This window comes from Scardinius erythrophthalmus, assembly GCF_964197995.2.
Source record: "Scardinius erythrophthalmus genome assembly, chromosome: 3".
Classification (NCBI taxonomy): Eukaryota; Metazoa; Chordata; class Actinopteri; order Cypriniformes; family Leuciscidae; genus Scardinius; species Scardinius erythrophthalmus.
This window is the reverse complement of record NC_138223.1, coordinates 8545055-8559716: the sequence shown is the minus strand read 5'-3', so window position 1 is coordinate 8559716 and position 14662 is coordinate 8545055. Positions and strand designations below refer to the sequence as shown.

Here is a 14662-nt window from a genome sequence, read left to right as displayed (position 1 = left end):
TGATTAATTGCAAATTAATCACACATCAAATTTGGCTGAGAAATTATCCCCAAAAGATAATTCTAAAGTCATTATTGTGTTGAATGAGAAAAACATCAAATAGACATTATAAAAGTAGTTTTAGAAAGAAATATTTTATCTGATTCAACATAGAATGTATTACACATACAGTAAATGTTTAGGCTACAACGGCCTTGATTTTATTTATCTAATTTTTCATAAGCTGCGTCTGAATTGTTTTATTACAGACCAGAGATGGTTTGGTTACCAACATTATTCAAAATATATGTTCCGCAAAAGAAAAAAAAGTCATACAGGTTTGAAATGACATGAGGGTGAGTAAATGTGAATAAACAGAATTGAATTTTTTGGGCAAACTATCCCCAAATTATGTTTATTTTTTATTTTTTATAAAGTGATACTTTAAATAAGAAACTAAAACTGCCAGTAGGTGTCAGAAAATGTCTAAATGAGCAAGTCAGTGAGTCATTCATTCATTGGATTCGTTCAAACGGCTGATTCATTCAGGAATGAAGTAAATGGCTCTCTTTATGAATGGCCATTAAATAATTGGTTTACCGATTGATTTGCTCAGAATGCGGATTCATTCAAAAAGGTGTTGCTCGGAGACGCACAACAGTTCTGCTCTGGCTTTACAGGTAATATTTCTGTTGGCAAAATTGAGACCATAACAAAACAGTAAATACTGTGCCTAAAATAGGCTATAACACAATATTAACTTTGTATTTATTGACCTGTTGTGTAACATCAATATCCCATTTGTACTTGTGCTATTAGGGAAAAAACAGCACTCGTGTGATATTGCTTAACCATATCATATAATTTGAGACAAAAAATAATGCAGAGGCAATTTTGCCCTGATATCTTGAATTTTAGGGGCATTCTTTCTAACTGCATTCTATAGAGTGGTGCAGTTATGACATAAATTTGTAGGCCTAGTTTTTTTAGCCCTTCCGGTTCCAATGGGTTTTCTTTTAATGGGTTTTTGGTTAAATGGCTAAAAGAAGGTCTGTGGTTAACACAAGCTCAAATTACTTTAACGTTTTATTCTACGGCATAAATATATCAGTATTACCCCACTCGTGATTGTTTTTTAAAGCTGTTATGCGTCTTGAAAGGGTGGTTTCTGACAAGTGGCTAAATGGGGCTACAGAGGCAGTTGTGGAGATTAAACGTCATCACTACGAACTGGTAAACTCCACTTTTACAGCCTTGTTATGCTTATGATTGTGCTCTTATATACTATTCTAACTTAGCCTAGAAATCTAGACGCACCCTAGCGGCAGCAAAATGTATTTCGCAGCCAGGTACGTCTAGCAACTCTCAATAAACCTTCTCGCTGCAAAAACCCAGATTGGGTCAGGCTAATCACGTTGTGTATAGAGTAGGCGGGGGCGGGCTTAACATACACGACAGAGTTGCGACGGTTACCTGGCTGCTGCTACTTGAAAACAAAGAATGGCGGCTGCTGATGGAGGACAACGGTCTTTCGAATCGGCTTTGGCCGCGACTCTGGAGGACTTGGAGTTAATTTTTTCTTTGAGAAAAGAGCAAAGAACGGCACTTAAGTCATTCTTTAAAAAAGGAAGATGTGTTCGTCGTTTTGCCGGCCAGATATGGCAAAAGTTGAATCTATCAACTAAGCTCCGCTGTTGGGAAAACGCTCTGGGGTGCGTTTCCCGAAAGCATCGTTGGCCAACTATGGTCGCAAGTTCATCGCAATGTCCATTGAACTCTATTGGTAACGACGGAACTTGCGACCATAGTTGGCCAACGATGCTTTCGGGAAACGCACCCCTGGTTGGTTGAAGCGCTGTCCTATTGCGTGCAGAGGGAATTTGAAAGACAGCCGTTTATCCCGCCCCTCGGATTGAGCCGTAACTATGGTGAGTTTCCAGACCTAACATCTTGATGTAGGTCTGGCTTGCCAGGCTAATTCTAACTCAAACTTTCAGGAAAAATGTTTTTTAGATAAAAACAGAGAGTTTTCGGAAGCTTAGGAAATTCACGTACAATGAAGTGTGGGACTGTCGTGTAGTTCGTTTATAGACATCCTTTAGCTTTTTACTTCTGGCGACTGCATTTAGGTTCAAAAGTAATAAAAGTTGTGTTCATTTGTGAAAATAATCTTGATGGACAAAACGTGTTAAAGTATCATAAACTTTTGTTGATCACAGAGCTTGTTTTTTGCAATAATCCCAAAGCCTGTGGAAAAAAATCCTAGTTGAGGGAACCAGTGTGGTGATAACTGCTGGTTGCAGGCACATATATATATATATATATAGTACCAGTCAAAAGTTTGGAAACATTACTATTTTTAATGTTTTTGAAAGAAGTCCCTTATGCTCATCAAGCCTGCATTTATTTGATCAAAAATACAGAAAAAAAATTAATATTCTGATATATTATTACAATTTAAAATAATTGGTTTTCAATTTATTATACTTTAAATGATCATTTATTTCTGTGATGCAAAGCTGAATTTTCAGGATCATTACTCCAGTCTATCACATGATCCTTTAGAAATCATTCTAATATGATGATTCATTATCAAAGTTGGAAACAGTTCTGTTGCTTAATATTTTTTCATAACCTGTGATACTTTTTTAGGATACTTTGATGTATAAAAAGTAAAAAAATAAAAAAGAATAAAAAAGAAGCAAATGTTTTAAAAATAGAAATCTTTTGTAACAACAATATACACTACTGGTCAGTAATTTGGGGTCAGTAATTTTTTTCTTTCTTTTTTTTAAATAAATCAATACTTTTATTCAGCAAGGATGTGTTAAATTGATAAAAAGTGATAGTAAAGAAGATTTATATTATTAGAAAATATTTTTTTTATTTTAAATAAATGCAGTTCTTTTTGACCTTTTATTCATCAAATATATTAGGCAGCAGAATTGTTTCCAACACATATAATTAATCAGAATATTAGAATGATTTCTAAAGGATCATGTGATAGACTGGATGTCACATGTGACACTGAAGACTGGAGTTATGATGCTGAAAATTCAGCTTTGCATCACAGGAATAAATTATCTTTTAAAGTATATTCAAATAGAAAACTATTATTCTAAGTTGTAATAATATTTCACAATATTACTGTTTTTTTAATCAAATAAATGCAGGCTTGATGAGCAGATTAAACTTCTTTCAAAAACATTAAAAATAGTAATGTTTCCAAACTTTTGACCTGTACTGTATATATATTATATATTATTTGGAAGTAAGACTGTGACACTATTATTTTTTTTGTTTTTAGTCTGGCAAATGTAGACATCTATCTTTTGCAGATGCAAGGTACGCTTGAAAGAGCAGCAAACTGTCTTCTTTCTCTCTTCATTTGCTTTCACCTGCTCTTAGCCTATCCGCTCCACCACACCAATGTCAACACATCCTCTTCATGTCAAGACAGATTGGTGCATTATCCCGATGCTAAGCCTTGCATTTCAATCACTGCTTTCCCATTCCTGCGCCACGTATTGATTTTGATAAAAAACAACTTGCTAATCCAAATAAACAACATCTCAGTGAGCCATTCAAGCTAACAGAAATATTAGCACAGCATGATCCCTTGGCTGGGCTAGCCCAGGGTCTACCAGAGCTCCTGACCTGGCAGGGGGTTGCAGTGGAGGGTGGGGGCAGTTGTGTGTGTGTTTGAGGGGGATGCTTTTGCATGAACATCAAACCAGCAGTAGTGGCAGATTCCACTTCATTAATGCACCATAATTCAATGACTGTCAAATTTGCACATACATTTCTTGGCAGATTTTTATTTTAAGCTGTAAATTGAATTCACTGCCTCCCGAATTAAACGGATAGTTCATCCAAAAATGGAAATTCTGTCATCATACACTCACTCTCTTGTCGAGACTTTATTTTCTCTGCTGAACACAAATGTGGAAATTCTAACAAGTGTTTCAATTGTTTGAGCCCATATATGAAAGTCAATGCAACATTGCTAAAACAACATTGAACTATTGATTTCATCGTATGGACAAAAAAAATGGTAAAAATGGATACTGTGACATTTTTCTAAATATCTTTTATGTGCTTCACAGAAGAATGAAAGTAATACAGGTTTGAAACAACATGTGGTTGAGAAAATGATGATAGAATGTTTAATCCTTTAAATTCATGCTCTGAATGGGTTGCACCGAAACTAGCCTGACTGGGCCTCTCATTGCCATCTAAAAACAACATTAATCATCTGTGATAGGCCTACATGACCCTCAAACTCGCCTTACTGCTAGATTTACCTCAGACAAATTCAAGTGATGTTAATTTTAAGTTTAGGCCTCTCCCACCTCCTCCCACAGGCCCTTAGCTGCCCCAGTGACCCCTGGGCTAGTTCCACTCACTGCTGCCAACCCAGTCTCACGGCAGTTCGTGACATAGTCACGAAATTTAATCTATTGATTCGTGTTCGTGGACACGATTTTCCCCATTTTTTCGTGTCACTCAGCACGACTTTCAATCTAATGTATTTCAATGGGACGTATTTTTCGTGCCTGCACCACGTTTTTCTTTCGAGAGCACAGTATTGTTTTTTTTCTCAATTGTTATTCATTTTGCAAACTTTAAGAGCTACATTACTCAATATTTAATCAATAGATTTTAATCCTCGTTTTTATTGCTTTATATTCGGTAGGCTACTCAACATTAATCTATTTATTCGTGTCCAAGGGCACAAATATCCTTATTTTTTTCGTGTCACTCAGCACGACATTCAATGTATTTCAATGGGACGTATTTTTCGTGCTTGCACGTCTTTCTTTCGAGAACACACTATTTTTTTTCTCAAATGTTTGGCTATTCCTTTTGCAAAATTTAAGGGCTACATTGCTCAACATTTAATCAGGAGATTTTAATCCTCGTTGTATTGTAGCCTATTCGGTAGGCTACTCAACACGAATTTATTCGTGTCCAAAGGCATTTCATTTTTTTCGTGTCACTCAGCACGACTTTCAATCTAATGTATTTCAATGGGGCGTATTTTTCGTGCTTGCACCACGTTTTTCTTTCGAGAGTTGTTTTTTCTCAATTGGTATTCATTTTGCCAACTTTAAGGGCTACATTACACAACATTTAATCAGGAGATTTTAATCCTTGTTTTTATTGCTTTATATTCGGTATAGGCTACTCAACATGAATCTATTTATTAGTGTCCATGGGCTCAAATTTTCTTCTTTTTTTCGTGTCATTCAGCACGACTTTCAATCCAATGTATTTCAATGGGACGTATTTTTCGTGCCTGCACCACGTTTTTTTTTCGAGAGCACCGTATTGTTTTTTCTCAATTGTTATTAATTTTGCAGACTTTAAGGGCTACATTACACAACATTTAATCAGGTGATTTTAATCCTCGTTTTTATTGCTTTATATTCGGTATAGGCTACTCAACATGAATCTATTGATTCGTGTTCATAGGCACGAATTTCCTTCTTTTTTTCGTGTCACTCAGCACGACTTTCAATCTAATGTATTTCAATGGGACGTATTTTTCGTGCCTGCACCACGTTTTTTTTCGAGAGCACGGTAGGCTATTGTTTTTTCTCAATTGTTATTAATTTTGCAGACTTTAAGGGCTACATTACTCAACATTTAATCAGGTGATTTCAATCCTCGTTTTTATTACTTTATATTCGGTATAGGCTACTCAACACAAATTGATTCGTGTCCATGGGCACGAATTTCCTTCCTTTTTTCGTGTCACTCAGCACGACTTTCAATCTAATGTATTTCAATGGGACGTCTTTTTCGTGCCTGCACCACGTTTTTCTTTCAAAACACAGTATTGTTATTTTTATTTTTTTTTGTGATTCATTTAGAAAACTTTAGGGGCTACTTTGCCCATCATTTAATCAGGAGATTTTAATCCTTGTTTTATTGCTTTTTAAATTATAATCGGTAGGCTACTCAACATTGTAAACCATCGTCAGTGCTTCCTTACATTAAAAAAATATGTATATTATTCCTGAATGCGAGTGCAAAGTTGAGTTACGGCTATTGCTTCTAAATATTCCTGTTTCTTTGCTGAAAAATACCGGTTTTCCATCGGTTTGGCGTGTCAAATCTAACAGTAACTACATTTCCCACGAGCCTTATCGACCGTTACTATGGATGACGACAGATAAAACTGAGGACCCGCCACCGATTCTCTTTTAATGATATCCTCATCTTTTTTCAACACACACGCGAAAGTGTGCTTGATAATTCAACAATACTATGTGTTATGGCCATCAGTTTTATTTGTTTCCAGTATTACCCATGATCATCAGCTTCCGTTGCTATGGAGACGGAGCCAGCCCGCCCTGTAATTGGGTGATTTCTTCAGTGATTTCTCATTGCGCTCAAACCACTTTCCAGGTAAGTTGCTAGGCTCATTCGTACGTAACGATCACGTTTTGCTATAAATAATTGATGCATTTGCCATATTAGATTCACATGATTTACACGTTAGGGCAACGAATTAAAGCCCGTCCAAGGTTTGCTCATTATCAGAAAAAAATCCTGTGAAATTAGGCTTGCTAAATGGATAGCCAACTTCAACATGCTAACTCTAACGTTAGTTATCTAAAATATGTAATTTTCTCTCGATCATCGTGGTTCACCCACAGTGTCACTGTAATGTGTCAGTAATAACAATATTATCACTTGGTCTAAACTTATACTGCACATAACGCTGCCTTTTAATCTGGGATGTCGAACCCCAGGCACATGTTACGCGCGCGCGCCTTTAAAAAAAAATTACGCGCACAGGAAATAGGAGCAACGTGAATCTGTATTTATTTATTTTAAGTATTTATAAGAAAATGGGAATCACTCACTATTAGGGTCATTAATAGGGTACATAAACACTACATAATCAACATTTTCTGTTGTTCTCCATGCAGATCCTGTCAAACACATCACCTGTCCGAACCTATAGCCACACCTGATTTCAAAACCCAAAGGCACTTTTAAGAGCCAACCTCAATCTCTTCTTTATTTTCTATATCTCACATTCTCTCTGTTCTCAATATCTATATTTCTCTCTCCATCTATCTCACAGTCTTTATCTATTGCTCGTTCTTTTCTCTCTGTCTGTCTTTGTCTACTTGTCTCTTATCCATCTTTGTCTGTCTGTCTGTCTGTCTGTCTGTCTGTATCTGACTGTTATAATGCCGGGGGGGTCTACAAAAAAGAACTGCCCTTTTTGTCAGGGCATTTTATTTTGTGCACAAAAGGTCTGTTCACACTGTAAAAAGGAGCAACCTCAGAAGCAGCGCCTCAAGAAGAAGCTTCAGAGGTTTGATGAGAAGCGAGATGAATGGGTGGTTGGTCGTAAGAAAAACCACAACATTGCATCCATCAAGGATGAAGCCAATATCCTGGTACGTACAATTTCATACATGACATTAAACTTTCCAGATCATCTAGGAAGTACATTCAGTGGTACCATTTGTTATTAAGTGAGCATGCCAGCGCAAGGTCAGAAAGACAGTATTTTTTGCCAATATAGATAAAGTTAAATTATTTTTTTCTAATGATACTTTGTCCTCCCTGTGTCATCAGAACTAATTTAAAAGTACAATTTAACTATCAAATTTGAAGGTAGATGTAATTGTGATTTTTAGTTTTTATTTTAGTGGTAGGCTAATACCCTAAAGTAAACACATCTTCACCATAACACATCACAGACCTTAATGATCTACCAGAGCAAAATTTGAACACACAGCAAATATAATTGATACTCAGGAATTCTTGAGTTCATAACAAATACAGGCATGTATTGTGACAGAATTGCAATATAATAATCAAACTTTCTTATCGAGTGGATGAGAAATAACAAATGAACTGCATTCATACTGTACTACTCAAAACAACAATGTGCACGTGTCTACTGTAAATATGTGCAGCATTCACCCATTTGGTCATGTTATCACTAAGGTTCTGCCTTTTTAAAATAAATCTTTAGATTGTCATTGTCCAGTTGCACAATGGCTACATAATCTTATCAACGTAGGTGCAAAACCCAAGCTCCTAATATTACAAAAAGTTATATTTTAACCTTATTTTCTATATATATTTGTTTTTTTTGCTTCTACTGTATGAGCCTTCCTGTTTGCACATACTTGGTTTTACAAAAGCAAAACTCACTATTAGGTTAAAAATCCTGAATGGCAGTAACCTGGATGCTGTCATTAATAATGTTATATTTTCTTAATAATTAATATTCCTAGTTATTTTTTATGTTGTTTTTCTATTTCATTAAACAGCAAAAATACACAATGTTGTCATTGCAGCTTGAGAAACTCCATGCCATTGGATACAAGCCAGTTCTGCTTCTTGGAAAGGAGACCAAAAAAAAAGAAATGAAGTGTGAAATATTAACCCCTCGCTGCACCCTCTCCGCCTATGCCCAGGACTACCTTCAGAAGATAGGTTCATTTTATGAATACCTTTGTGAAGGTGAGATGCATGCACTGTATCTTAAAGTCACAGTTCACAATTTGTGTTGAGAGCGCAAAAGATTTTATTATCTTAAAGGAGATTTAACATTGAGCTTAATTTTTTGTAAATCACAAAAATCTGGACATACTAATTGAACACATGAAATTCGCAAAGACACGTTTTGGTTACTGGGTCAATGAATTAAATGTATATATATATATATATATATATATATATATATATATATATATATATATATATATATATATATATATATATATATATATATATATATATATATATATATATATATATATATCAATAAAACAATATCAAGGACGGCGCTAAAATGTAGAGCATTACCAGAAATAACACAAAGAAAAAGAAAACAATCAAATGTTGGCTGGATACACCAAAAACTTACACTGCTACTAACTTTGAGGCATAACCCAGACTGTAAACAAACATTATACTTGTCATTTTTTGAATAGATATTATGAGCAGTTTGGGTTTTATTTTCCCGACTTAAAGATATATTGTATTGGTTATAGTCATTGGAAATCAATCAAATATATTGCAGATATCTAATACATCCAGTTGACACTCAATAGTTCTCCTGCAATCAAAAGTGCCTTCAAATCTGGTTGGGCAAAATTTGGACTAGGCCTATATGATTCAAACAGATTAAAACTTAAAACAGGTACAGATCAAGCTTATGGTTAACCTCTATGTTTTAAATAAGCAAAACACAACACTTGTTTAACTTGCACAGGTTGGACCCAGGATTCCAGTGGCAATGATGATCAGCTGATTACGCTGCATCTCACACCCTGTGACCCATTGGAGAACAAGCAACCGGAAGAAGGTGAGCAGGCGAGCCCCGTGGAGGGGCAGGTGGATCAGGCGAGCCCCGTGGAGGGGCAGGTGGAGCAGGCGAGCCCCGTGGAGGGGCAGGTGGAGCAGGCGAGCCCCGTGGAGGGGCAGGTGGAGCAGGCGAGCCCCGTGGAGGGGCAGGTGGAGCAGGCGAGCCCCGTGGAGGGGCAGGTGGAGCAGGCGAGCCCCGTGGAGGGGCAGGTGGAGCAGACGAGCCCCGTGGAGGGGCAGGTGGAGCAGACGAGCCCTGTGGAGGGGCAGGTGGAGCAGACGAGCCCTGTGGAGGGGCAGGTGGAGCAGACGAGCCCTGTGGAGGGGCAGGTGGAGCAGACGAGCCCTGTGGAGGGGCAGGTGGAGCAGACGAGCCCAATGGAGGGGCAAGGTAATTAGAACAAATTTAAAGAGTTACAGTTTATATTTGTAAAGGCCTAAAGTGTTTGACCAATGGGTTACCTTGAATTTACTTGACTTCCAGTTTATTTCCCCCATAGAGCTTGATGCAGGTTAGGGCTCTTTTCAGCATCGACATTGCAATGTGTGCATGTGAAATAGTCACAATGCAGGATGCATGATGTCAAGTAGGGGAAATGAACTCAAACACACCATGCTATAACTTTTTTGCTGGTTGATAAATTAAAACTCACAAGGTTCTCATTTTCCATGGATAATCTGCTAGAAAAGTTGATCTGATATTACATAATTAGATGGTCTATCCGATTCTGTACTAGGGCTTTTGGAAGGAATTTTGTGAGTCTATTATAAATCTAAAAGTAAAAAAAAATGCTACTAATCGAATGCTGAAATTACTTGGCCAAAATTAAAGATTAAAGATATTAGGATAATTTGAATATTCAAAATAATTGGGAATGTCAGTGTCCCATGCACACTAAACTTGAAGGCAACATATCTCAATTTATCAGATTGCTATGAAATTTGATGAGCACATTTCATGCTCACAACCACACCACCATTTTCCCACCCCTTGCGTTCCTTGATCAAGTCAGCGAAGGATCAGCTCTTGTTGAAACAAATTAGGATTATCACAAACAGGATGGACATAAGCGAGAAAGTGAAACACGTGGAGTAAATGGAGCAACCTTAATTCAATCGCAATAAGACTACATGTACTTTACACCTATTAATACATGTACTGCCACACTTGTGCGACGTTGTGGTCTTTCAGTATTTTAAATAATAAGTTAAAGATTTATTTGGTATATGAGTAATTTTCTTTCTCCAAACCCATTGCTGTCTTCACAGGGTCAGCCAGGGGCACAGTTGCAAGTCGCAAAAAGAAAAAGTCAGGTATGTAAATAATGTTTGTTGGGTAATTATTGGTGGTTCTGATAACTGTTACCATAGCTCATTAGTCAAGCAGATTCTCTTAAAGGGTTAGTTCACCCAAAAATGAAAATTCTGTCAGTAATTACTCTCCCTCATGTTGTTCCAACATTCATGTTTACCTCGAAGCTAATACTCCCGCTAGCATACAATAGCCACATTAGCAGTTAGCTGCTGTTTGTTACACACAGTAGAGCAATAAAAACACAGTCTTAAGGCCCGTTCACACCAAGGATGATAACTATAAAGATAACGATAAAGATATAATTCTAAAAATCGTTCTCCATATTAAAGAATAACAGAGTTCACACCACAACTATAACGATAAAGATATGAGGAACGATATCATAGGGATCACTTTCAGAACGATTTTTTTCCAGCTGTCGAACGATAAAACACTGACAGCCAATCAGAATCCATTCTAATTTAAAGGTCTCGCGCATTTAAAATGGATCTGGATCATCCGGGCGCGCGCGTGCTTAGAATAAAAAGTCCGTTATCGGTCGCTGGTGTGGACACATATATAGTTATCTTTATCGTTATCTTTATAGTTATCGTGCTTGGTGTGAACGGGCCTTTACCGTTTCAATTGCAGGCAAGTCTCTGATTGTTGAAAATGGCCCCTTTTTCCCGAGCTTCGATGCCAACTTCGCCTGATATTGCCCCAAATTTGTGAAGGATTCCGGCGTAAAATGTTTAGTTAGCACAGACACCAAACGTTAAGCCAGTGGGAAGGGTTGTAGGAACCGCGTCATTAAAAATGAATTTAATCCACTGGTCCCTGATAGCTAGGTCCGTTCTTGGTAGAGAAAACACATTTACATGTTGATTCTGGCAGTCAACAACAGAGCAACTCACGTGTGCACTACGTTTCTGCATCTTTCGCGACTGAATTGAATATGAGGGGGTAAGGGGCAGGGCAGGCTTCCCGCGGCATAGGTCTGCGGTGTCCATATATGGTATATCCTGCCCCGTCATGACGTCAAGTCGGGGCTGAAATTAAAATCTCGTATTTGAGTGCGCGTGCACGCTTGCTGGTTGATGAATCCTGGGGTAAACAAACGCTTCACTTTTAAATATCGGCTTCCCGGCCAGTGTATAATCGTTAGGCAATCATAACATACATTGATTCTCGTGGAAAAGTGAAAATTACAGGTTATGACTCCTTTAAGATTGAGCAACTGGAGTCACTTGGACTATATTAACAATCTCTTTAATACATTTTCTGGGCCAGCAAGTTTCAATCCCTTAGTAGCCTATGGAAATGTGATCCAGCTCTCAGATTTAATCAAAAATATCTTAATTTGTGATCCGAAGATGAACGAAGGTCTTACGGGGTTGGAAGAACAACATGAGGGTGAGTAATTACTGACAGAATTTTCATATTTGGGTGAACTAACCCTTTAAGTAAATAAATGAATTACGCAAATAGAATTTAAAGGGGACCTATTATGCTAATTTCCAGTTCTATATTTTTGTTCTGATAGTCCACTAGAGTAGCTTTGCATTATCCTTAAAAAAAAATCCTTATTTATCTTGAACTGGTCCTTTATGCAGACCCTGTCTGAAACGAGTCGTTTTAGATGGAGTATTCTATAAGCCTACTATGATTACTATTCTAATGAGCCTCAGCCTGCATGTCATGTAAAATGTGGAGCCAAATATAAACAGCGTGTTTGCAGACACATTAACTGAAATAGAGGATGGTCTTTTTCCATATTTCAGGGGTCTCTACTCTCTAGACACACCAGGGAGTCAGGGACACATATTTATGTTGAAAAGACATTACAAAGTGCATTTTGTCTAATTAATGTAAATGTGTTTTTTTGTTTTTTGTTTTTTCTCACAGGGGGACCAAGGCATATGCCGGAAAGGAAAAGGTCACAAAAGAGTAAGTGCATTGCATGTAAATGCAATGATTGATACTTTGCTATACATTGCAACTTTTACCCCGGTTTATTTGCTATAGTTCCATTGCTTTTTTTTAACTACTTAAAACAGACAATTAGTCAAAATTTTATTTATTTATTTAATCATTTAGCAAAAGCTTTTATCCAAAGCGACTTAGCGACCCGCAACAGGGCAACAATATGTAAATGTCTTGACCAGTCCAGCTAGTCCAGCGTAGCACACATAACCATGATTATTCATAATAGATATAGAATAGTAATAATAATAATAATAATAATAATAGTAGTACATAATAGTAATAGTGAGATTAGTACAATTGACAACCTATAAAATCCAACAGGCTTAATTAGTCTAATTTGACCAAAATGCATTGTAGTAGTAGAAGCAGCAGCAGTGGAGTATTCTCAGTTGTGAGCTGTGGCTTAGCAGTAGTATGGTTATTCAAGCAAGCATACCACATTGGAAATTAGTGATTTGGTTCCATGGTACATGTTTTGATTAGTGATAAACATCACTTGTTGTCATCCTTGCAAGTCTGCTCCCTACTTAAAGGGATACTCCACTTTTTTTGGAAATAGGCTCATTTTACAACTCCCCCATAGTTGTACAGTCAAAATACAGTAATATGTAGCAGCGCCTGAAAATGGTCGACCCTAGTCTACCGAGCTGGGGACTATTTTCAGGCGCTGCGTCATATCATTACGTCTGCTGGACTCATGGTACGGCAGCAAAGTTTCTTGATTATTACGCAGGAATGAGAGTATAGTTCCTAGCCATATCAGCCTAGAAAATCACAAAGTGATTCATAGTTGTAAGTCTTCATAGTTGTGTTTATTTTGTTCCTAAACTAACTAATAAGTATTTGAAACGTGTTTTTGTTCACAGATTGCTCCTACCACACTCGCCTAGAGGCTTTCCCCATCAGGAGTGTAGTAAGAGAAAGAGTGAGAAAGGTTAGACAGTCATAAAGGAACTGCAGAGTGTAGGCAGTATGCAGAGTGCAATATAGGATTTAGAAACTTCCTTGTGAGTTGGCAAATACATATTACAGTATACATACCATAATTGTTAGGTAGATGCTTTTTATGTGTTTGGTCTTTTTTGAATTACAGTTTAGAAAGGAGTGTCTACTGAAAATAATGACCCATTGTATCAATGAAACTCAGTGCCTATAACCAGACATAATAGCCTTATGCTAAGAATGGAATTATTTATTTATTTTTCTTGATAGGGCAAAGCAGAAATGTTGGTTGACTGGGAGCCCTGTCCAGTATGGTAAGTATTTCTCTGTTCTTCTGCTTTATGAATTAGAGATAGGGGGGTTGGCTACAATACTTTTTCTATTAATCCGTTCTGTTTCAGATTAAACAAGCATTATAACAAGTGTAAAGCACACATCATTACAGAACTATAACAGTTTCATTTTCCATCTATGAAGGACCACCACCATTAATGCATGCATGAAGGTGGTGGTCCTTCATAGATGGAAAATTAAACTGTTATTCCCTAAAAATTCCCTTCTGTTTTTAGTGGTGAGCAGTGGGCCCAGTCCTGGCAGCCAAAGGATTCTCTCCGAAATAATGAAAATAAATAAAATGTATGTTTTGAACTCCATTTTGGTTTCAGCGTATTTATTCAATTGTTTCTGTTTTGCATTTGAAGTCGTATCTCATCTTTCTGTAGTAATGAAAAGGTGAAAATCTCCAAGAATGTGACCTGGAGTTTAATCTCGAGAGGGCTGTACTAGAAATGTACTTAATCCAACTGAATTTTCTTCTTCAGATGTTATTCAAAAGCATGTTTTCATATTTCATGATTATACATTGCACTTTTATTTTATTACAGTTGACGCGTAACTTGATTTCATGTTCTGTTGTCTGTGCTTTTCAAAGTTCACTTAACCTCACTGTGCACTGTTAAGAAATACAGCCTTATGGCTTGTTTGACATGAAGCTTAAATATGAAGTTCAACAAATAAGACTGACCTTCTTTATACTCACTCATTACTTTATATCTTTTACATTCTCTCTCACTCTCTTCTACTCCAAACTCATCAGCTGACTGGGCGTTTTACGTC

At 37.0% G+C, this 14662-nt stretch overlaps 1 protein-coding gene across 4 annotated transcripts; it reads left to right on the top strand.

The window, feature by feature from the left end:
* The first annotated feature begins 4737 nt into the window (after window positions 1-4737).
* On the top strand, window positions 4738-14304 carry LOC308688122 (uncharacterized protein). 4 transcript variants are annotated; one of them, XM_081361027.1, is made up of 9 exons: window positions 5709-6393; window positions 6921-7400; window positions 8313-8478; window positions 9233-9715; window positions 10594-10638; window positions 12524-12565; window positions 13471-13538; window positions 13817-13860; window positions 14116-14304. In XM_081361027.1, exons 2-9 carry the CDS (start codon window positions 7188-7190, stop codon window positions 14177-14179), a joined length of 1125 nt encoding a protein of 374 aa, XP_081217153.1. In that variant the 5' UTR covers window positions 5709-6393; window positions 6921-7187; the 3' UTR covers window positions 14180-14304. The 4 variants fall into 4 exon arrangements, with proteins under 4 accessions (XP_081217152.1, XP_081217154.1, XP_081217153.1 ...); XM_081361026.1 differs by having other exon boundaries at window positions 4738-7400; XM_081361029.1 differs by lacking the exon at window positions 13471-13538 and having other exon boundaries at window positions 14116-14198.
* Window positions 14305-14662: the final 358 nt, after the last annotated feature.